At 43.9% G+C, this 24,385-nt stretch overlaps 1 protein-coding gene across 6 annotated transcripts in view; it reads left to right on the forward strand.

Moving 5' to 3' along the window:
• The first annotated feature begins 618 nt into the window (after window positions 1–618).
• Scoc (short coiled-coil protein) overlaps window positions 619–24,385 on the forward strand; it is a 29,767-nt gene continuing 6,000 nt past the window's right edge. The window contains exon 1 of one of the 6 annotated variants that reach the window (XM_006255292.5): window positions 619–879. In XM_006255292.5, the coding sequence (XP_006255354.3) occupies window positions 801–879 (79 nt within the window). In that variant the 5' untranslated portion in view covers window positions 619–800. The other 5 variants (NM_001013235.1, XM_039097909.2, XM_063278175.1 and 2 more) reach the window with 5 other exon arrangements.

The following is a 24,385-nucleotide window of genomic DNA, read 5'->3' on the forward strand; positions in this document are numbered from 1 at the left end:
ATGGTTTGAATTCTAAAATAGTTTTGGGTTTGTTTACGTACACGGGCGTGGACTAGGAAAAACCATTGTAAAAAATATTGCCTCCAGGGTTGACAAATGCCTCAGTGGATAAAGTGCTTGCTTTCAAGCATAGGGACCTGAGTTAGGAATCCCAGCACCCTAAAATCTGGTTATGGTAGCATGCAACTGGGATAGGGTGAAGGTAAGCAGGTCCCAGGAGTACACTGGTCACCCCTCTAGTGAACAGGTAGGCTCTTGGTAAGAGACTGCCTCAAAAATGTAAGATGGAGACGGACTGAGAAAGACAGTCAATACTGGTCTTTGGCCAGCACAAGCAGGTTGACATCCCCCACACCCCAAGTCAGCCAAGTTCTTTTATCAGGTCCCTGAGAAGTTTCTTGTTAGAGAGGTGTCCAAAAAACATCAATCAAACTAACTCAATCTCTTTCCTTCAATTTCATTCCAAAGCTTTCTGGGTAATTTCTGTAACCAACCCACAATCCAGCCCACGGAAACTACACTGTGGGATTGAAGACAGGGTGCCACTGTCTGCTAGGCTATGTCAGCAGGGCCAATCAGCTTTGCCGGAAGAAGCGCTGTAACTCTTTAACTCGGGACTGGTTTCTGGTTGAGAATACAAAGCTCAAGTCGAAAGCGGAGAGAGGCTGAGAAGGGTGGAGGATCAGATAGCTCCTGCTAGGGTACTTATTAATGATTCAGCAAGGGCGAGCACACGGGGCAGCTGCCGCTCCTCAAGGGCGAGCACAAGGGACAGCCGCCAGTCCTGGCTGGCATTGCTCATGAACAAGATGGACGGGTTGAACACAGGGGAGGAGGAAGACAGCGCATTCACCAGCATTTCTCTCACGGATGACACAGGTAAGAAACACGTAGATAGATGCTCAGACAGAAAGTTCTGTGACTGCTAGGTGGTTAAAAATATAACCTTTAAAAAATATATATAACCTAATTACAGCAGCCAAACATACTCATTGGAAAATACTTGAAAAATATAGCTATAAAAGCCAACATTTAATTAAGAGCAGGTTTTCTTTTTCCTTTCAAATGAACGGATAGCCCTGTTTCCCGTGGTTACATTTATTAGATGGACTTTTGAAAAATAAATAAGAAAATCTCCAAACTATAAAGTGTTCATTTCCTGGTTCAGGAAACATGATCTCGAAGTTGCTGTTAAGTCTGTGATATTATTCTTCTTTTGATTATTTCTTCTCTACTTTTTCAAATAGTTTTTATTATTTCTGAAAAAATGTCTGAATATCCTACAAGTAGCTTTAAGACCTGTGTCAGAAATGTTTAGTGTTAAGCAAGGGCAAAGTTTGCCAAATTTAACATAGGGGAGGGGGAAACCCAGAACTGTTACTCACCCAACTTCTCAGAGAAAAAGAGACATTGCTGAACTGTATATTGCTGGAACTATCCAGAAATACAATCTGCTGAGTGCGCGTGCATGTGCGTGCGTGTGCGTGTGTGTGTGTGTGTGTGTGTGTGTGTGTGTGTGTGTGAGATGCAATGGCTTTCTAAGTTTCTCTAGCACAATCATGGTAAGAAAGCCAGCAGGACCTCAGCTAAGCCATGGTGGTTACTGTGTTTAGCTTGGATGAAAAGCTTGAATACTTAACATTAAGTATTCTTCACTTTCTCCCTGAATACTCAAATTCAGAAAGTGTCTTTCTGAAGTGCAGCCAGACAATGAACACAGGGCACCAGTCCAGCATGGGAAGCCTGCTATAAACATGCTGGGCTCTTGGGAATTCAGAGTACTTTGTACCTTCCTACTGAGAGAAAGAAACAAGGTGCAGGCCTGGGGACAGAGTGGGGCACTGCTCACCGCCTTTCGCAGTGGAAAGCAGCACATGAAGACAGAGAGGAAGCTCATTTCTTGGCTTCCAGAGGGTTGGGTGAACAGATGGTGCGTGCCAAGTCTCAGTACTCTGATCTGGGAGACTCCTTGGATGAAGCCAGGCCACATTCTCTGTGCATTGTGAAGGGGCTGAACCTGAGAGAAGGGAGACTTTCTGAAATATTCCCCCTCTTTCTTCACCCCACTCATTCACACTCTAGTTATTACAAATATACAAATAAACAAATAAACAAATAAACAAATATACAAATAAAGTATTATGTAAACATGTTAAAAAATTCAGCTACATATTCTGTTCTTAATGATGAGAACATTTCAAACCCACTCTAGCTCACCCATGTTAACACAGCTTCCTTTTAAGGCTGAACACTATTTCACTGTGATTGTACACTACCTGTGGTGCTTTGACTATATTTGTCCCACAGAGTAGCCCTATTAGGCCTAGTTAGAGTAGTGTGTCCTTGTTGGAGGAAGTGTGTCACTGTGGGAGTGGGCTTTGAGACCCTCCTTCTAGCTGCCTGGAAGACAGTTTGCTTCTGTTTTCCTTTGGATGAAGATGTTGAACTCTCAGGTGACAGGCCTGCCTGGGTGCTGCTGTGCATTATCCTGTCATGATAATAATGGATTGAAATTCTAAAAGTATAAGCCAACTCAGATTAAAGGTTGTCCTTTATAAGAGTTGCCTTGGTCATGGTGTTTCTTCACAGCAATGAAACCCTAGACAGAAGTTGGTACCAGGGACTGGGGTATTTCTGTGATAGGCCTGATCATTTTTTGTTAGGAGGAATGTAGATTTTGGGAGTTTGGATTTGGAAAACCATGGAATGCTTTAAGTGAGACAGTATGAAAGACATTGGTGCTGAGGATGATTTGAACTCTGGAAATTGTTCTAATGATGTTTTGGTGAAGAATATTGCTGCTTTTTGCCCTTGTCTGAATAGTCTGCCTGAGGCTAATGTAAAGAGATTCAGATTAACTGCATTGACAAAGAAAGTCTCAGAAACGCCCAGCATAGACTTTGTCTTCTGGTTTACTCTCATGAAGATCATTTTGATCAAGTGTAACAAGCTTATGAAAAAAAATGCCAAATGTATGGTTCATGTATGAAAGGGGCACCAGGAAGTGAAATGGAGCTGAGTCCTGTGTTCAAGGAAATGAACAGGTTAAGGGAGTGGTGATCTCAGGGCAGGATCCCACCCAGATAAGCTTACTGTTTGTGTTAGCAGTTGAACAAGGGATACTTATACCCTGTTAGGTATTATTACCTGGTTATTAAAATCCAGAAATGGAAGGCACACTTGTGATCCAGATCTTGAGGCTGGAAGATACAGGCTTTTGCTCTGGATCTTGAGGAATAGCGGCCATGAAAAGCTTTGGCCCAGGCATGGTGGTACACACCTTTAATTCCATGAGATAAAAGCAAGCAGATATTTAAGTTAAAGGCCAGCCGGGAACAGATCAGGTTCTAGGTGAAGAAAAGCTTAAGTCCAATGGTGGTGAGTGGTACATACCTTTAATTCGAGTATTCAGGAGACAGAGCCATCCAGATCTCTGAGTTCAAGGTCAGTCTACAGAGCAAGTTCCAGGACAGCCAAGCTTAGGCAGTGAATGAAGTCACTGAAGACAACAATGAAGCTGCCGAGGATGTAATAGAGCAAGGAGTACCATGTTCCAGCCTTAGCAAGCAGCAGAACTTGGCATCTTTGGCAATATGGCTCTAGCTTTTGAATCAAGAAATAGAAGGGGTTACAGGAACAATTTATGTTGCCTAGCTGGAACTAAGAAATTAGTGGTGATTAAGACAAGACCAGCATCACTGAGGTGAAACCTTCTAGGAAGTGTTTCCTGAGAACACAAAGAAGCAGTGTTCTAGAGATAGCCAAGGTTGTACCTTGTGCTACAGCTGGACTTGGTAATTGTAAAAATCAGTCAGGTAATACTGGTTTTGAAGGCATGAAGGGGTTATAGAGAGCTCCTTGAGGCTTGGCACTGAGAGAGGCCAGGGAAGGCCATTAGTGAAGGTCCAGCCTCATTTGTAGTTGATGGCTCTGGACTGAAGGGGTCCATGGGATATCTGCTGAGGAGAGATGCTATCAGGGAGTGGAACCAGCCAATGAGCAAGAACTGCTGTGTTGCAGTCAATAAAGCAGAAAGGAGTTGGAGATCTAAAGCTTGCTTTGACATCAGACATGGAGATGCAGAGTTTTGAGTTTGCCCAGCTGGTTTGGGACTTGCTTTGGTCCAATATTTTCTCACCATGACACTTTGGAATGGTAATGTATATCTTGAGATGTTTGGAGGTATGTGATCTACCTTTTTTTGATTTTGATTTTTATAAGGGATTACAGTTGCATGATTGGATGAATTTCAGAAGAGACTTTGAACTTTGGACTTTTAACATTGTTGAGACTGCTATAGTCTGTGGAGACTTTTGAAGTTGAAATAAATGTACTTTGCATTATGTTATGGCTAGGTATGACCCCTACAGACTCACGTGTTTGAACAAGCCTATGGGGACAATGAGTGGAATGTGGTGGTTTGAATATGCTTGGCCCAGGGAGTGGCACTACTAGGAGGTGTGGCCTTGTTGGAGTAGGTATGTCCTTGTTGAAGGAAGTGTGTCTCCATGAATGTGTGCTTTGAGACCCTCCTCCTAGCCATCTGGAAAGCAATTTGCTCTTGGCTTCCTTTGGATGAAGATGTAGAACTCTCAGCTCCTCCAATGCCATGACTACCTGGATGCTGCTGTGCTTTCTGCCATGATAATAATTGACTGAACCTCAGAACCTGTAAGCCAGCCTCAGCTGAATGTTGCCCTTTATAAGAGCTGCTTTGGTCGTGGTGTTTCTTTATAGCAATGGAAACCCTAACCAAGACCTTTGTTAATTTGGTTGTCAATAGACACAGGTGTTAACTTATCTTCCATCTCTCAAATCTATTCCCACATTTGTATACGAATTCTAGCAAAGGTCTCTGTGCCCACCCTGTTACCTACCCCACCCAACCTGTTAGCTATAACTAGATATGACCTTCTCCCACACTGCCCCCATTTCTGGGTAGCCACAGCACCAGCTTTTCAGCTCTTCTTAGTCCAAGTTTTATCTCTTCACTTACAGTGTCTGCTTCTCCATCTCTGTTGACTAATCTTCAAGACATTTAATTATTATTCAGAGTTTCTATTTCCTGGTTCCACCTGTCTCTTCAGTGTCATTTCCTGCCACATTATACGGGCTCAATGGGAACACTTAATATTCCCTGTACATGATGCCTATTTCATGTCTCTGGGCTTCAAGTGGTTCCTCTTATTGCTTGACCTGTCTTGAGCTGGCTAATTCCTACTTTCCCATAAGATTTCACTCAGGCAATATCTCCTCCAGAAAGCCCTCCTTGATTGTCTCAGACTGGGCGACTTTCTTCTTTCCGCCTTAAAGACCTTGAATGCTCCTTATCAGTATTGCTGGGTAACAGTGTGATAGCCCTGTCAAACTGCCAGGATCTAGACCCACCTGTGAGGCAAGCCTTTGCCTGTGAGGGGATCTGTAGAGTGGGTTAATGGATGTGGGTGGTATCCTTCCACAGTCTGGAGTCCCAGACTGAATAGAAGGGAGAAGGTGAGCTGAGCACAGGCCTCTGCTTCCTGACTGCAGGTGCCTCCGTTTCTGCTGCTATGACTTCTCTACCGTGTTGGACACTGTGCACCCAAACAAACACCCTTGTTTTACTTGCTTCTTCCCAGGGATTTGCTCATAACAAGGAAAGTACACAATGCCAGGGTGTTGTACACACACACACAATTTCAGCAATGTAAGCATGTTGTGCATACATATGACATGCATGTATCTCCCACTCAATAGATTATGAGCATTCATCTAGGAGACACAACACGGGCTTCACATGTCTGTCCCTCAGACGTGTAGCACAGAGTCAGGCACACAATGGGACCTTAATACATTTTTTTTTTTTTTGCTGCAGAATTCTGACTGGATTTGTGTTTGCTCAACTGAGAACAAGTCAGGTAGCCATTCCTAAATTATTTCTGCATTTTTATTGGAGAGCCTTTTCCTATACTTGCTTTTGGATCAGTTTGTTTCGCTTTCAGGAAATATTGATTATCTGTTGTCATCTGCCAGGCAGTAGATGGGTCGTGCTTAGCTAAAGACCTGGCACAGGGTGGGGTGGCAGGAAGGGCCCGAGCTCTGGAGTAGGAGATTCCAAGATTTGAGTCAGTGAGGCTTTGAGTAGTTAGTGGGCACTGCAGAGCCTGGACTCACCAATGCAAAATGACTAAAAAATGCCCTAGAATCCCTCTGAAGATTGAGCTACCTAAGGAGGTGTCCTGAGGCAGCCTGCCATCCAGCGAGCACATTGTAGCTCCTCCACTCTCCCTTCAAGGTGCAACACCAACGTTTCCTAAAAGGCTGGAAGAGGGCACATCAGTTTTCATGGGAACTGCAGTGTGGGGTCTCATTGTGCTGCAAGCCTGGAGTTGCTGTTGATGTAGTCCTGCTGAAGAGGATTGGGAGAGGTGGATGTGTGTCAGCTCTTCATACAGGAGCATAGGTTGATTCTCACAATAAAGCTTCTCTCCTCTCTTCATCATTATGCTCAGTGCTCAGCCCCAATCCCCTCCCCTCCCCTCCCCTCCCCTCCCCTCCCCTCCCCTTCCCTCCCTTCCCTTCCCTTCCCTTCTGCTATGCTCCAACTTCCTTCCTGACTGTTTTCTGAAACCTCTCTTTAATTATATTCAAAGCTGTGGTTGGTATCAGCCAACTGGCCCCCACTGTCAGGTTGCAATGTGTTTCTCAGGCAAGTGGCATAATGGCTGTGTGCTTTTTATTTAGTACGGCTTTCTTCCACCATTCAGAAAGTGTAACTAGAGTCCCCCCACTATGGCTCAAAACGACCCTGGTTTGAAATTCAGAAAACCGTCTCCTGTTTCCTCTGCTAAGTTGAAGATCAGTTAGCATTCCAAGGACAAGGTAGAAAGGGCCTGGATTCCTTTGCATCTCATCAACATAACATGAGCTAAGAAATAGATTTGTGGCTGTCTGGCCTAAAGAGACCCTGAGCACTAACAGAAATCCTGCTCATGAAGAGGCCTTGGCGCTAAAGGGAGCCAGCATCTGTAGCCAACACCTCACTCCCACGTCTACTGTGTGGCTGTAAATGGCTTTGCTGGGTTACAATGGGCACCCTGGGAGTCAGCATGCTAAGGAGCATTCTAGAATGGACATATGATTGAACAAGAACTTAGGTATGCAGAGAATGTCATCCATATGTCTGCTGGGGTGGGATACTGCTCAGAATTAGTGGAATTCCCTTGTGTTGTGTCTGTTTACATCCCCTATAGAATTTGTCCGTGAACAGTAACTTAAAAGGTAGTTCAGGGAGCTGGGGAGATGACTTAGTCACTGCCACACATGGAGTGGTTAGTTTTTGTCAACCAGAGACACAAACTAGAGTCACCTGGGAAGAGAGAACCTCAATTGAGGAATCGCCCCCATCAGATTGGTCTGTAGACAAGTCTGTGGAGGCATTTTCTTGACTAATGACTGATGTGGGACCACTGTGGCTGGTGGCCCCCTTAGGCTGGCCTGTAAGCTGTGCAATCCATGGAGAGCAAGTCAGTCAGCAGCACTCCTCTGTGGTTTCTGCTTCAAGTTTCTTCCTTGAATTCCTGTCCTAACTTCCCTGAGTGATCCATTTCGGTGTAGGAATATAATGAAATAAAAACCCCTTTTCCCCAAGATGCTCTTGCTTTATCATAGAAAATAATACACCATGCAAGCATGAGGATCTGTACTCTGATCCCATGCACGTATGTAGAAACCCAGCCATGGATCTGGCATGGTAGCATAGCCTTTCATTCTAGCACTCAAGAGGCAGAGGCAGAGGCAGGCAGATCATGAGTTCAAAGCCAGCTGGTCTACAGAGCCAGTTCTGGGACTACATGATGATGTTTCTAAAAGAGAAGAAGGAAGTGGAGGAAGAAAAAGAAGAGGAAGCAGTAGTAGTAGAAGAAGGAAGCAGAAGAAGATGACTGTGAAAAAGAGGAAGTACTTGGAGGAGGAGGAGGAGGAAGAGAAGAAGAAGAAGAAGAAGAAGAAGAAGAAGAAGAAGAAGAAGAAGAAGAAGGAGAAGGAGGAGGAGGAGGAGGAGAAGGAGGAGGAGAAGGAGAAGGAGAAGGAGAAGGAGAAGGAGAAGGAGAAGGAGAAGGAGAAGGGGAAGGGGAAGGGGAAGGAGAAGGAGAAGAGGGAGAAGAAGAAGGAGAAAGAGGAGAAGGAGGAGAAGGAGGAGAAGAAGAGGAAGAAGAAGAAGAAGAAGAAGAAGAAGAAGAAGAAGAAGAAGAAGAAGAAGAAGAAGAAGAAGAAGCAGAAGCAGAAGCAGAAGCAGAAGCAGAAGCAGAAGCAGAAGCAGAAGCAGAAGCAGAGTTAGATTTCTTTTCGTGTTGACTGATTCATATTCTTTGATAATTTCGGTACAGTTTTTCTCTCAGGGGAGACCCGCAAAGATTGTAGTTTTATTTACTTCAATATACTGGCTAACCATGCACCAGGGTCCTGGGGGACGAGGGGGAGGAAAAGGAGAGTGTAAGGGAGAAGGGGAGAGGAGAGTGGAAGGGAGAGAAGTTTACTATTTAGCTTTCACCCCAGCACAACCACGGAAGAGATCATGTTCTACGCAGAAGGCTTCATTTACTACAAAAGAATTAGAAGGCGTTTTATCAACCATGTTTCTTAGCACTTTAAAAATCTTTTGAAGTTCTTACTGGTTTGAGCCTCTTGCTAGTATGAGCCTCCTCAGACAGCGCTTGCACAGTGGGTTTCTGTTCTTGCTTTGAGCCCTTTCACAGAATTGATTCCGGTGGGTAATCTGAGGGACTCTTTACTTGGTAGTGGTTGTTGATCTCAGAAAAGTAAATTTCTCAGCCAGTGTGTCTATAGAAAATTGTCCAGGGTGAACCTGTATTTCAAAGGGTTTCTCCAAGAACAATTTTGGTACCTCATGTTATTTTAAAGCTAACATAAATTCTAATCCTTTTATTTGTACACTTTGTGATTTGGGACGTTTTTTCTTAATGTATAATCATTTGTTGAAGAAAAATTAGGTGAAGTCATAGCTGGCAGATGTCATCATGTTCCTATGACTGTATGTTGGAGGCCATTTTTTTAAAATAAACTCCTATGAGGCAGAAAAATCCAGGCAGGCCTTGCAGAAAGATGAGCCATCTAGTGTCATTGTGGTTCCCCTGAAGGTCCTTGGTCCTCCTGACAATTAGGAAATCCCTTGACTTCTTTAGAAATGCATATAACTGTTCCTATATTGAAAAGAAACTATTATCACAAAATGAAGAAAGTCACTAAAGTAAATATTGGAAATAAGCCCATGTTTTATAGCGAGATATATGTCTGCAAGATAAATGCGGATAATGAGAAATGGCTGCTAGGAAGTGCGTGCATGGGGCTGGAGATGGCTCATGCACTCTTTCTATCTCGTCTTCCACAGAGCTCCCTGAGCCCAGAGGGAAGGGATTTGATGGAGACATCCTTTTTAGCCTAAAAGCCCTAAACGTTTTAGGGCTGAGTGTCCTAACGTCTCTACTGTCGGCATATTTTCTGGCTGTGGGTCTCCATGCTTGTTCCCATGCACTGCAGGAGGACGTTTCTCTGATAATGGCTGAGCAAGGCACCAATCCGTTGAGCAGAATGTCACTAGGACTCATTTTATTGTTATATTCCTTTAGCAGAACAGTAGTATTTGGTTTTACCTTAGGTTCCTGTCTTATCTAGTTTCAGGTTGTCGGTCACCCAAGCATTGTGGATGTGAGCTCCACCCCATGGGGTGGGCATTAACACAAATCATTTATTGGCTGGTTATTCCTGCAAGCTCGGTACCACTGGCGTACCTTGCGACTTCTCCATGTTGTGAAGGTGTTGTCTTGAGCAATAGGACCTTACTGTCAGCTTGAGGGAAACCTTAATCTGGGCCGCTTGGAGATTCTCACGGAACTCCTTTGGCTAACAACTCAGTCAGGTAGTGCTCAGTCTGGGTACTGGAAGCTTCCTGTGGTGAGAAGAGATCTCCAGATGAGGCCCTGTTTTCCCCAGGATTTGGTGATTTTATATAGACCACCTTCACATATGTGTATATTTTAGGAAACTTCTACTGTATTGACATACCTTATGACTCCTCAAGTAGCCTTTAATTTTAGCTGTCTCTTCCCACATTCCCTCCCTCAATCCCTCTTCTCTTCCCCTCAGTGTTTGGTCCTTCAGTTGCAGCCACCACCACTCCCAAATCCTTCCACACATAATTATTTAGCCTATTTCCCCTTCCTAGCAAGATCCATCCATCCATCCATCCTCCCAACCCCTTCCTATATGCATAACCTCTGTGGTTATACACACTGTAGCTTATCAATAACTTGATATCTAACACCTACATATAAGTAAATACATACCATATTTCTCTTTCTGGGTCTGGGTTACCTCATTCAGGATAGTGAGTTGTAACTTTAATTTTTTTTCTTTTCTTTTTTTTTTCAGAGCTGGGGACCGAACCCAGGGCCTTGCACTTGCTAGGCAAGTGCTCTACCACTGAGCTAAATCCCCAACCCCATAACTTTAATTTTTTAAATGTCTACTTTTAACAATGGTTCTTAAATGCTTTAACCTCCCTTCTTGTCTACCACCCAACAGAGAGAGGTATTGTTAAAGAAAGGTTACAGGGAAGTGGGCCTCTTTAGAAATGATTCTTTGGAGTAAATGTCATCCGTGTTGTCAGGAAATTGACAGTTCAGTTCACAGGACAACAGTGACAGCTCCATCCACTCACAGACACTTCATGGATATACCAACGGTCTAGTTCCATTTGGTAGAGTTAGGATAGCAAACATGAATCCACCGCAGTGACAGAACCTAGCAGAAATATCCAGGCCTCTGCCTCATCACAAGTTAGCAGGAGGGACCAAGGTCAACAGGAACTTCAAGAGAAGTTCTCAGCTGTGCCTCTCTCAGTGAAGTGAAGATCAGCGAAGACACGAGACCAACAAGCACTGCACAGCTAGCTCTATAAACAAGCCAAGCTCTGCCTTCTTTATTGTCTGTTGAGTCCTATTTATTCTCCCTCCAAACATCATGTGTTTGTTACAGGTCTTGTCTCAGTCTGTGAGCCTGTCTCAGCTGACATCACTCTGCCAATCAGCCTGAGTACAAAAATGACAAAAAGTGCTGACACACCACCAGAAGTTTTTTGGTGCATTTTTCTCTATGGAGTCCCAACAAATGCAGCTCAAATAGGCAATGTAAGGCAGACCAACACATACATGTCATTAGCAAAAAATACTTTTATCACATGTCCCTTTACATGCTTGCTTTAACAGAACATTCTTTCACGTGTGTCTGCTTCAGCGAAATGTTCCTTCACGTGTTTACCCCAACAAAATCCCACCTGACACAACTGACTTTCCAAAGAACCCTTCAGTTTCCATCTCAGTGAGTAGTGTTTTTCTGTTCTTTCTGTTCCATCCATTTACCTGTGAATTTCATGATTTCATTTTTTTAGTGGTTGAGTAATATTTCATTATATAAACATACCGTATTTTATTCATTCATCTGTTGATGTACGTCTAGATTGTTTATAGTTTCTGGCTATTATGAATAGAGCAGAAATGAACCTTGTGCAGATGTCTCTGCAGTAGGATGTAGGGTGTAGAGTCCTTTGGATATAACTGGATCTTGAGGTAGGTCTATTCCCAGGCGCCCGAAGAACAGCCACACAGGTTTCCACAGTGGCTGCACAAGTTTGCATTCCCCCCAGCAATGGACCAGCGTTTCTCTTACTCCACACCATCACCAGCATGAGCTGCCATTTGTCTTATTGATGTTGCTGAATCTGATTGGTGTGAGGCGAAATCTTCAAAGTATTTTTGACTTGCATTTCCTTATTGACGAAGAATGTTGAACATTTCTTTAAGTGTTTCTCAGTCACTTGAGTTTCCTCGACTGAGAATTCTCTGCTTAGTTCTGTACCCTGTTTTTAAATGGGTTATTGGATTGGAAAGATGGCTCAGCGGTTAAGAGCACTGACTGCTCTTCCAGAGGTCATGAGTTCAATTCCCAGCAACCACATGGTGGCTCACAACCATCTGTAGTGAGAACTGGTGCCCTCTTCTGGCCTGCAGTCACATATGCAGGCAGAATGCTATATATAAAATAAATAAATAAATCTTAAATGGGTTATTTGTGAGGGGTTTTTTTTTTTTTTTTGATGTCCACTTTTTTGAGTTCTTTATATATCTTAGATATCTTTATTGGATGTGTGGTGGGTTAAAAATTGCTTCCCATTCTGTAGCCTGCCATATTGTCTGAATGATGGTGCCCTTTGCTGTAGAGAAGTTTTTCCTTTTCACGACATCTCCTTCATTAGCTCTTGTTCTTAGTGCCTGATCTACATTGTGCTGTGGTCTGAGAGTCACTCCACAAACCATACAAACACCGATCTCAGTCAGACAGGGATGCCTTATTGAATGCACATCCTAAAACTGAGTGTCAGGGACATAGCTCAGAATTATCTGAGCTATGACAACAAGCATCTTTTTCAGTCAGCTTATAAAGGAAAAAGCCCACAAACACAATGAGGTCATACACAGGTACAAAACATTCTGCTTGGTGATTGACTCAAGCCATTTTAGACATATTCATAAACAGTTCATATTGACCTTGAATTGATGTGACCTATGTAAAGCTTTGCGGGATTTCATAAGATTACCATACAGAACTTAACAGAATACGTGATCAGCATGGCCTTGCTCTGAGTCAAGCTATTTCTCTGTGTCAACGACTGGCAGGCATATTACAGCAGCAATATGAAGTAGCTGGCAGGCATGGAACAAAAGATCTACAGCTACGATGGGGGTGGCGGTGGTGGTGGTGTCAGACCACAACACGTTCCTTAAAAAAAAAAAAAAATCAAGACTGATTTATGGGAGCAGGGAATCAATTCTAACATGTGATCAGATTTTGAGAAACAAAGCAATGGTGCTTATGTTATATTCATCTGGCATTTTACTAATGCATGTAACAGTTGTCTTAGGAAAAAATGCTAGGAAGCGGGGAACTCAGCATGAGGTATGAGGAGAAAGTAGGTGATACAGGGTAGGCTGAAAGTTCTCCTCTAAAAGCAATCATGTCTTGCCAGTTTTTTTTAAAATTATATTTGAAAAGATCAATTTATGGAAGATTTACAAGTATTTTAAAAGGAATTCTCTCTTTCCAAAAAAGATGTATTTCATGTGTATTTTTCCTAGTTAAATTTTTATATGTGGTTTTAATGTATAAACTAGTGCTTCATAAATTTTAGACAACATTTTGAAGAAGTGTGCAGAGATTCTAATCCCACTACCTTGAATTGTTCGAATCTTTCATCTGCATTCACGCCATTTCTGTAAACTATCTTCCAGATTTATCTCCAGTAAGAATAAGGCAGGGTGACTGTCTTTAGGGTTCCCATTGCTGTGAACAGACACCATGATCACCGCAACTCTTAGAAAGGACAACATTTGATTGGGGCTGTCTTACAGGTTCAGAGGTTCAGTCCATTATCGTCAGGGTGGGAAGCACGGCAGCGTCTAGACAGGCATGGCGCAGGCAGGGCTGAGAGTTCTACACCTTCATCTGAAGGCTGCTAGTGGAAGACTGACTTCCAGGCAGCTAGGATGAGGATGTTAAAGCCCATAACCACTGCGACACTGTCCCGAAAGGCCACGCCTACTCCAACAGAGCCACGCCTCGTAACAGCGCCACTCCTTGGTCTGATCATAACACTGCCTAGCCCTATGTCAACAGATTCTGCCGGTGCTTGAGAGGCACACAGTATTCTGCGTTTTTCATGTATGCTTATAGAATGAGATACATTTCTTTCATAAATAATCTTTTCCTTGTTGTTCTGATCACTACTTCCATGTGGCAACATATTCCGTAGCATTGTAAGCAACACCCTTGCGGGTGGCGTTCAGAGATCCGGTAGCTGTGTAGGTGGTTGATTCCCCTGTGGGACTTGTGGCTGCAGTCACCGGAAGCTGGATGAGTAGGCGTCCATGATGGTGTCTCCACACAGCTAGTACTGGATGCTGATGTAGCCTGATTGTTCAGCTGGAGCTGTCAATCAGAGCCCCAAACGTGGCCTTTTCAGGACAAGGGTCTCTGGGAAGTCCTGTTTATTCTTGGTGATGACTTTTCCTCAGAGCAAGTCACATTCCCCGGGAGGAAGCAATTCAACCCCGTTGAGATTCAAAGTGGGACGGAATATGGGTATTGATGCCTGGGAGGATTCCGAAGAATTCACCGTCCATTTATTTAGTCAGTTGGTCTTCTGGACCTGCTGAAAAGGCTGTTTACAGTCTCCCAAATTCAGAATACACTCGACTTCTTCAAAGATCTCCCCTTCGAAGTCTCAGTTAGTATGATGCCATGTGCAGGCTCCAGATGTGGGGTCTTGGTGCAGATCCACAGGCATAACAAAGCCCCTTCTGTTCAGTCCTGAAGAACACCCATCGATCCACCAGGGGATGTGTGATTTAGAGAAACATTTGGCTTCACTCACACTCACATACAATGGTGCCACAGGCGAGGATGGTGGCCATGTGCATGCTCGGACTAGAGCTGTAAATAAGGTTGTTTCTCCTCAGCAGGGGGCTTATGCCAGCTGGCAAGTGGCAGCCACAGCGGAAGAGTGATTAGACCCTTAAGAGTTTCAGTCTCAATCCTGCAGAGAGTCAGGGAGGACTTTATTCTCCTGAGCTCATTTTTATACAGGATGGAAAAAAAAAAACAAAAAAAAAAAACAAAACTCCCAGACCCCACAGATCTTTTTTGACAACTCTTCAGTTAAAATGTTCTACAAGAAATGCCAAAATCAAGCCTTTTGATTACGAACAGACACAAATTGTCATGTATCGGTAAGGTCATTTAACAAGCAGAAAATGTCACATAAATCATGAGTAAATTAGGAAACATAAAGTTTCGAGTGTGGAGAAACTTACTTTAAATCAGTGTCACCATTAGAGGTCAGTAGTGTACCATCCCCAACATGGACGTCATGCTAAATATACTTGCTTCTCTCAACCCAGGAAAGTGAAGACCTCAGAGGGGAATACCGGTCCAGACGGAATTTACGGACCTGCATGTAGGTGCTGGGCAGTGGAGCTCCATTTCTGGACAGAACACAGTGGCTGTCCTCAAGGGATATAAGAAACCAGATGCAGGGATTTCTGTTCAGCTCCAGTTGGAACTCATGCAGGCTAAAACACTTCCCTCCTGTTTATCTCATCTTCCCTGCAGACATAAAAGGCGAAACCGGAATTCTGGTTTTGTAGTCTGAGGCGGCACAGCGAGCGAAGGTCCATGTGCTTTCTTTAAGACAGAGTCTTGCGATGCAGTCCAGGCTGGTCACGAATCTGAAACTCTCCTGCCTCTGCCTCCCAAGTGCTGGGATTATAATGTGTGTCTGCCTGTGTCTGGGGCTGTCATTTTTCTACAATACTAAGAGGACATGACAGGCCATTTACACCAAATCTAAAAGATCCACAAATACATAACATGAAATGTTAAAATGCCGATCGGACTGTGGTCTATGAGGGCTGTCAGCAAATATCTAGTGACATTTACTTTGGCACAAAGCTCTTTGGATGGAAGGGACATTGTACCAATGACCATCACCAAGACGTCCTCATCTGTGCATGGAAGAGACATGTTACGTTTCTTCCCACCGAGAGCTGCTTGCTTGTGATCTGTTCCCACTGTCACAAGGGAAACCTGGGTTCATGACTCTTGTCGGGAATGAACCTGAGAAATACTGGGTTCTGTGGTTAACTGCAGGAATTCCCCTGTAGCTTAAGGTCTCTTCAGGTCTCTGGTTGCCACTGGATTTAGGCCAGCCTTGGCCCCCTGGTGGCTTTTCAGGGTTTTCTGCCTTTGCCAGGACAAGCAGAGGGGGCCCTGCTTCCCTGTGATTAGAAATTGTTTAAAACAAATCACATGTAGGTTTTTATTTACACCCTCCTTGTGTGTATGTGTTTCTATGTTAGTGCACACACACCTGTGTAAATGTGTAGAGGTCACTGGTCAACCTTGGGAGACATTCCTTCGGATGCCTCCCTGGCCTGGGACTTCACCAGTTCAGCAAACTCTGGATGTCTGTAGTCCTCTCCTCCCCAGTAAGGCAGTTAAAAGTTCTCACCCCCACACATGGGTTTGTCTCCCACCGGTCATAGGATTTGAACTCAGGTCCTCATACTAGCATGGTAATGCACTTCCACTGCAGCCTGGACTCTTACTCGGAAGTGTGGAGAAGTTAGGTTAAATAGTGTAAGCGAAGGGTCAGGAATGAGCTACAAAATGCACCTGAGTCATGCCCCAGGCATTCCTAAGCTGCCATCACTCCTGCTGCTGTCTCACCAGCCTCTGGCCAGTGGACTCTTCCTCCCTTATAAACTTGAAGGAACCCTCGCAGGTTGAGACATCTGGAGAAATTTCCCTATCGATATGTAATGGAGGAGTGGGGACAGGAGTTTGCGACAGGACTGAAGACAGCTCAGGTAGAAGGTTCCTGAGAGAGGTTTTGCCATGGACCCTGGGGGGCCACTGTATTTTTGGTGGGCACACCAAGAGTGTGAACCCCTTTCTTGGACTTTGATGGATGGTGTTTCCAGAGCACTGTTCAGTGCCTGGGTAATTACCACTCTTGGTCCAAGAGAAGCTTGCTTCACTCTCTGTAGAAGCAATAGATTTCCAAGAGCAACATTCTGCCCCTGTATCTTAACATGCTGCAGCCTCCCTGCACCCAGAGACATGGAGGGGGAGCCCAAAATGTAGTTCATGCAGGGGGTGTGAGGAGTAGAAGCTGGAGTCTCTGACCCAGGCCTCTCAGCAACCATAAAACAAGAAGCTCACCAGCTTGCAAGTGTTTTGGGATCCCAGATCTTGACAGAAGCTGAGGGAACTCCAAGAACTGACCTCGTTTACGTTCAAGGGTTACGGGGAGTTTATCTCCTCTCTTAGATAACTATGAATTAGGACAATTTGAAGAAAACCTTTTTAGCAACCCAGCATTTTAAAGCTTTGCCGCCCAGTGGACCATTCTGTTATAAAATTGTAACCCTGGCTTCTTTGTGTTCTTCAAAGCATCGCTTCACAGGTATTAAAAACAGAATTTTCCTTTTCAAAAATGTTTTCAGACCCAGGGTCTCTCTACATAGCCCTGGCTGTGCTGGAACTCAGTATGTAGACCAGGCTGGCTTCTCCCCGGCTCTGCCTGCCCGGTGCTGGAATTAAAGGCGTGCACCAGCAGCAAAACAAAACAGAAGTCTATTGTTGTAAAAATATAAAAATAAAAAGGTATAGTTGTCTTTTACCCGCTCTGGATATCAAGATATCTAGATATCTTGGCGGAAACACATCCTACACTCAAACCCTCACATAAAGAACACACAACACAATAATCTTTGACCCAATTGGTAAGATATAATTGCCCACTTAAACATACAAAGCCCGGTACCATCCATCCCTAGGAACATTAATAACAACCTGTAAATATACAGAGCAGAATCTTATCACCTGCCATGGCTTGTCCCCTCTCTCTCTCCTCTGTCCTGTCTCTTCCTTTCTCTCCTAGTCTCCTCCTCTTCCTTCAAACTTCTCTCCTGCCCATCCTTCCTTCTCCTCCAATGACAGGCCTCCTTCTATCCTGTACCTGCCCCTCACCTGTACTTTACAAATTCAACGGGGAGGTGGTTCTGGTGAAGTCACCTGAGTTCTGAGTCCTTGACTAGGCAGCTGTCCTTGGGGCAGTGGAATTAGCATCAAAATACAGTAACTTCAGGGCAAACCACAACAGAAGTCTCTTAATGCTACAACGTTCAGATGATTGGTCTTGATTTTAAAGATTTTTTTTTCTATAAAACTCAATGAAGCATGTTTCCCTGCTGAAATTACTCACGATGTTTGTGTGCAGGGAATTATAGAATCGTGACATTGTTACAGGCAGAAGATAACCTGTAAGGAGAGGCTCTCAGGCTTCGGGGCTGACCTGGACCTCACAGCGTAGCCCACGCTGTGCGTGATCTTACCGACTTCCTGCCTGCGCCTCCCTTCATGGGATTACAGGTGCATACCACCCAGGCGGCTCTGTCGCACCTTGTCAGCGTTTCCAAATCATCCATTTGCATATCAAATTGACATTCTCGAAATAAATCAATCACTGAAATAATTTGCGAATATGGCTTTGTCCTCAGCAGCCACATCTGCAGCCGAAGGGCTAATTACATTATTCTTTAATTTTCTATTATAAAGAAACACATTGTGTGAGCTATAAACGAATTTGGGAGAAAATCTGGATAGAAGTCACTTGTGAGGAAAAAAATCTACATTACCTCGTATTCTTTTCTATTTTTTCCCAATTTAATTTTTATTCAAAATTTAATACCGGGTAGATCTTGAAGTCCTTAATTCTTTGAAAAACTATCTTTTTTTTTTTTTTTTTTTTTTTTAATGCAATGGCAGCTTCCATGCTTGCTCTGGCAACGGCAGAAATGGATGAAAATGTCTTATGAAATTAGCCGGATGGAGGAAGGTGCGCAGACGTGATTTAACCTACCACAGGCCAACAGGGCTCACTGTGGTAATCGTTCCAGAATATACTACTCAGTTTAGTTTTCAGTAAGTACAGTCTTCAGTCACTGAATTCAAGACAGCCCTCACTCTCCAGTGAATTAAAAATCCTTGCGAGGGAAAAAAGAATTAGCACGAAAAGAGAGCCTAACTTCTTACTGAGAACCAGGATGAAGCGCGTTTTGAGAACTGGCGAGTTTGAAGTATCGGGGGACACACTGGCCCCACCTGAAGGTACCCCAACACCTCCTCTTTGCATATTTCACCTTGAAATCTCCACTGTGGTTGGGATCCTTCTAAATACTTAAGGCACTGTGTGTGTGTGTGTGTGCCCATCACGAGAGTGTGTCAGGCCGAAAGGTCAGAGTGATCGTTTAAAGGAACCGTTTAGTTATTTTTGTATGTACACCTATTTTCCTTGCGTGTGCGTCTGCGTGCCGCTGGCATGAAATGCCCACGAAGGGCTGAGGTGGGAATCCCTGGATTCCCTGGAGCTGGAATCACAAGCAGTTGTGAATCTCCCTGCGGGTGCCGGGAGCTGAACCTGGGTCCTCTGCAAGAGCAGCTGGAACTTCTCACCTTTGAGCCAGCTCTCCAACCCCTGATGGCAGTGATCTCAGAACTTCTCTGTTTGATTCTGATTAATTTCTTCCTCATCTGGTGCATGGCTGTGCAACGGCTTCCACTTAGGCCTCCTCCATTGTGAACTCAAGCTTATGTTAAATGATAACGCTTCAAGTATCTTAAAAATCTGTGAGTTTTCATTTTCCTATTGGTGTTTTTCCAAAGGGCAAACATTTTAGTTTTTATCAAGTTATTTTTATTATTGTTTTTTATAATTCTTTATGACTAAAAAAATATTTGCTGGGCTGGAGAGATGGGTCAGTGGTTAAGAGCATTGGCTGCTCCTCCAGAGGTCCTGAGTTCCACATCCAGCCACCACGTGGTGGCTCACAACCATCTGTTATGGGACCTGATGCCCTCTTCTGGCATGCAGGTGTACATGCAGATAGAGCACTCATAAAATAAATAAAATCTTTTTAAAAAGTTAAAAAAAAAAGATTTGCCAGTATAAATCTGATAATGCTTTCTCTATTTTCTAAAAGATTGATAATCTAAGCTTTCATTTTAGACCATGTTCATTTGAATTAACATTTTTCGTGTATGCTGTGAGGTAAGGGTTCAGGCTTACATCCAGTGCTGATTAATATCTAGTTGTTGAAGCACTGTTGTTGAGGATAAGCCTCACTCCAAGGAACTGCTTTGATCCCACTGTGAAAATCAGTTAGCTATGTGAATCAGAGTGTGCACTTCTTCCTGGCCCTATTCTGTTTTGTTTCTGTGAGACCGTCTTTATACCAACACCAGTATTGATCTCATCAGTTTAGGTTAAAAATAAGTACTGAGATAATATAGGGTGTGCCCTCTATTCCCACGCAAAACTATTTTGTGTACACTGTGTCCTTCGTATCGTATGGAGTTGTCATGTTCTGAGAGATAGACCTTAAGTCCCCTTGAATGCCATGGGAGGAATCCCAGTGACTCAGACTGTCTATCTGTGGGATTTCCTGATCATCTTTTAAGGTCTTTTGTGTTCACTTTGCTTTGTGTCTTTCATGTTAACTCTTAACTCAGTGGTTCTCAACCTTCCTAAATCTGCAACCCTTTAATATACTTCCTAATGTTGCGGTGACCCCCAACCATAAAATTATTTTCGTTGCTACTTTGTAACTGCACTTTTTTTTTGAAAGATTTTATTTGTTCATCTTATATATGATGAGTACACTGTCACTGTCTTACACACCAGAAGAGGGCATTGGATCTCGTTACAGATGGTTGTGAGCCACCATGTGGTTGCTGGGATTTGAACTCATGACCTCTGGAAGAGCAGTCAGTGCTCTTAACCGCTGAGCCAACTCTCCAGCCCGTAACTGCACTTTTGCTATTGTTATGAATTGTAATGTAAATATCTATGTTTTTCAATGGTCTTAGGTAACCCCTGTGAAATGGGCTGTGACCCACAGGTTGAAGAATCACTGTCTTAGCATAAGGCTGGCTTTTTAAATTGAGTTGAAGAATGGTCTCTCCTCTTGTGTTTCCTGGAAAACTTTCTACAGAATTGAATTTTATTAAATCATTTGGATTTTCTTTCTTTCTTTCTTTCTTTCCTTCCTTCTTTCTTTTTTTCCACAGATCCTTCTGGATCTGGAATATTCTTTGTGGATACAGATCACCAACAGTTTAAAATAGAGATATAGGCTCTGGGTGTCATCTGTTCTTGTGAGCTTTGGTGTTGTTTTCTCTTTCAAAGAATCGTCAGTTTCCTTCAAGTTCTGCACCCTGCTCTGAGGCTGCTGTCTTTATAGCCTTTGACATCTTCATGTTGGTAATTTGTAAAGTCCTCTTCTCTCTTTCCAGATGAATCTTCCTTGATTGTAAATTTTTACCACTTCAAAAAAACAAAACCAAAACCAAAACCAAAGCCAAAAACCAAAAAAACCCACTGTTGTAACTCAGTGGTAAAGCATGTGCTTGGCTTGCATGGGACTTCAATTCAGCATCAGACCATATGCACATGCACACACACACACACACACACACACACACACACACACACACGCACGCACACACTGTCTTTTGTGGTTTGAATGAGAATGCCTTCTATAGGCTCATATGTTAGAATTCTTGGTTCCTAGTTGGTGGAACTCTTCAGAAAGGATCAGGAGGTGTGGCCTCATTGGGTGGTGCAGCACTGGAGGTGGGCTTTGAGGTTTCAAAAGCCTCTTGCCATCCCCACTGCACCTGATGCTTCTGTTTGAGGAGGGGATATAGGTGTCCAGTGGCTGATCCTGGTGGTATGCTCGACTGCCTCCTGCCATGCTCCCCAGCATGATGGTGATGGACTCTCCTCCCTCTGGCACTGTAAGCTCCACAGAAGCCCTTCCTTCTAGCATTTGCCTTGGTCACGGTGTTTGGTCACAGCAGTAGAAAGGTAACTAAGATACTGTCTTTCTGTTTCATTTTTCCCATATTGATTTGATGGGTTTCTCATCTGATGGGGGCTGGTGGGGAATACTGAAACAGGCTCTGTGCAACCCAGACTGGTCTGGAGCTCATAACCCTTCTGCTTCATCTACTAGATGCTGGAAACTTAGGAACAAAAGGTTTTGACTTTAGATTATTTCCTTCTTTCTGCTTGTTTTTAAAATTGTTCTTCTTTTCCTAATTTCTTTTTTTAAAGATTTATTAATTTATTATATATAAGTACACTGTAGCTGTCTTCAGATACACCAGAAGAGGACATCGGATCTCTTTACAGATGGTGAGCCACCATGTGGTTGCTGGGAATTGAACTCAGGACCTCTGGAAGAGTAATCGGGTGCTCTTAACCGCTGAGCCATCTCTCCAGCCCCTTTTCCTAATTTCTTGAAGGGAATACTTAGATTTATAATTTGAAAGCTTCCTTGATTTCTCAAATAAGCCTGTAATAGTAAAAAAAAAGTTCCTAAACATCCCTTCAGTTGCATCCACAAATTTAGATGTTTACATTTAAACTTAATTAAATGTGTTAATATGCTTACATTAATTAAAATATCTTAATATGTTCATATTTAAACTTAATTAAAATATTTTTCCATGACTATCCTCTTGACTCAGTTTGTTTGAAGTATGTATTTTAATTCCAAATTATTCAGGAGTTTCAAAATATCTTTCTCTTACTAATTTCAAATTTAGTTTCTAAGTGGACAGAGAAAATAATTTGTATGATTCCAACTATGTAAGCTATTCTAAATGTAATGATGATTCTTTTCAGGCAAGCTGTCAGTTGGGGGGCTGGAAAGATGAACAAGAACTGTTTCCTCTGGTAGAGGGTCATAACACCAATGCTGGGTGGTTCACAAAAATCTGTAACTCCAGCTCCTGGCGATCAGATAACATCTTGTCTGGACTCAGAGGCCACAACACTCACTCATGTGTACACTGGCCCCCGTGCGCATGCGCGCATGCACACACACACACACACACACACACACACACACACACACACACACACACACACAATTAAAAAATAAAATGAAGGGGTTGGAGAGATAGCTCAGCAGTTAAGAGCACTGGCTGCTTTTCCAGAAAACCCAGGTTCAATTTCCAGCCCCACATGGCATCTCACAACTTTCAGTGACTCCAGTTCCAGGAGATCCAATACTCTTGTCTGACTTCCTCAGGCAGGTACCCAAGTGTTTCAGAGAAATACATACAAGTAAAATACACATACAATAAAAAAAAATAAAACAAAACAAAACAAAAAAGCCCAGTTCTATGACCAGCGCATTCGCATTTGAAAAGAAAGTGTGTTCTTCACTACTTTGGAAAATGCCGTAGTTTTTTGACTATTGCCCCTATTCATTCTCTCTGTTACTTTGTTGGCACTCCTCTTAGAGTTACCTGGGATTTCCCTCTCTTCTTGTATTCATTGTATTCTTCCCTCAAACCCGAGTAGTAGTGTGAGCCAAATATATTCGTCTCAAACACCAAATGGAAGATACTTTATTTATAAAGGATTACGGTGACGGTTAGCAAGTCCTACTAAGTGGGGGAAGAGACACCTGGGAGCTGTAGAAATGGCTCAGCAGTTAACAGCACTTACTGCTCTTGCACGGGAAGCTATGTTGGGGGTCTTAGCATCCTTATCAGGTGGTTCACAACCCTCTGTAACCCCAATTCCAGAGATCTGATTCCCTCTTCTAGCATCTTCAGGCACCTTGCACACGCGTGCACACACGCCGCCACATATTCATGCAATTAAAAATAAAATCTTATATAAAAAAGAAAAGCCAGGAAGAAAGTATTTGTAAGCTCGCCTCTGCAGCTCAGAAAGTGGGAATATACTGTGCTTTGCAGGTGGGGATATACTGTGGTCACTGACCACTAACAGCAAGATACTTTTGTTTCAAAGGTTAGGTTATAATAAAGTGTCGCGAAAACTATCTGGCAACCCATTGTACATGTACACTTGAGTAAGAAACACAATTTTAATTAAGCCTTGGTTTTTCTGCGCCTGAGATCAGGCGACTGTTGCTCTAAGGGATCATGAAGTGGTCGGGTGAACGGTAAGTTAAAAAAATTGTCTAGAATATGGGGTACGGAGAGGAACATCCATTAGTGGTATACACTTTGTGCGTTTTCTAATCTTAGAAATAGGGATGGTGGGCTTTTAGTATTGAGGGACAGCCGATGACACTGCTCTGCTCACTCCGTTCTTAAAGGTGAAGTGACTTCCAACCTCACTTTCCAGGATCCCGGCGAGACAAAAGATCTGCAGCGAGAGCCTCTTTCTTTGGCGCGTCTTCTCTTCTGCGTCGTGATTGGTTGCTGCCTTTTTAGGACACGCCCAACACGCCTGATTGGGCGTCAATGCCCTTTTGTTAGGGCAAAGGTGGACCCCGGTGCTCTGCCAAGGGCTAGTCGCGGCGTCCAGCAGCAAGTGCGCAGGCGTGCAATCTCGAGTAAGGATTGGTGGGAGTCCGCCTCCTCGCTCGGCGCACGCTCCGTGGGCGGGAAGGGCGGGGCTGATGCTGTCAGTTGGTCGGAGAGCCGCGGCCTGAGGCGTCCTACCTATCCCGCCTTTTCCCGGCGCCTCAAACGCAAGGTGAGGCGACCCAGGCCGGCGAGGGCTCCGGCCGGGAGACCTCCGAGTCCCTGAGGGGCGGGGCGGGATGGAACGGGTCCCGGGCGGCTGACTGGATCGCGGGGCCGCGAGGCCCGACGCCCCGCCGAGCGCTGCGCAGCCGCCTTCCCGGCCACACGCCCTGGGCTCCGTGGGAAGAGCCTGACGTTG

The sequence above is a fragment of the Rattus norvegicus genome, chromosome 19 (assembly GCF_036323735.1).
Source record: "Rattus norvegicus strain BN/NHsdMcwi chromosome 19, GRCr8, whole genome shotgun sequence".
NCBI classification, from domain to species: domain Eukaryota; kingdom Metazoa; phylum Chordata; class Mammalia; order Rodentia; family Muridae; genus Rattus; species Rattus norvegicus.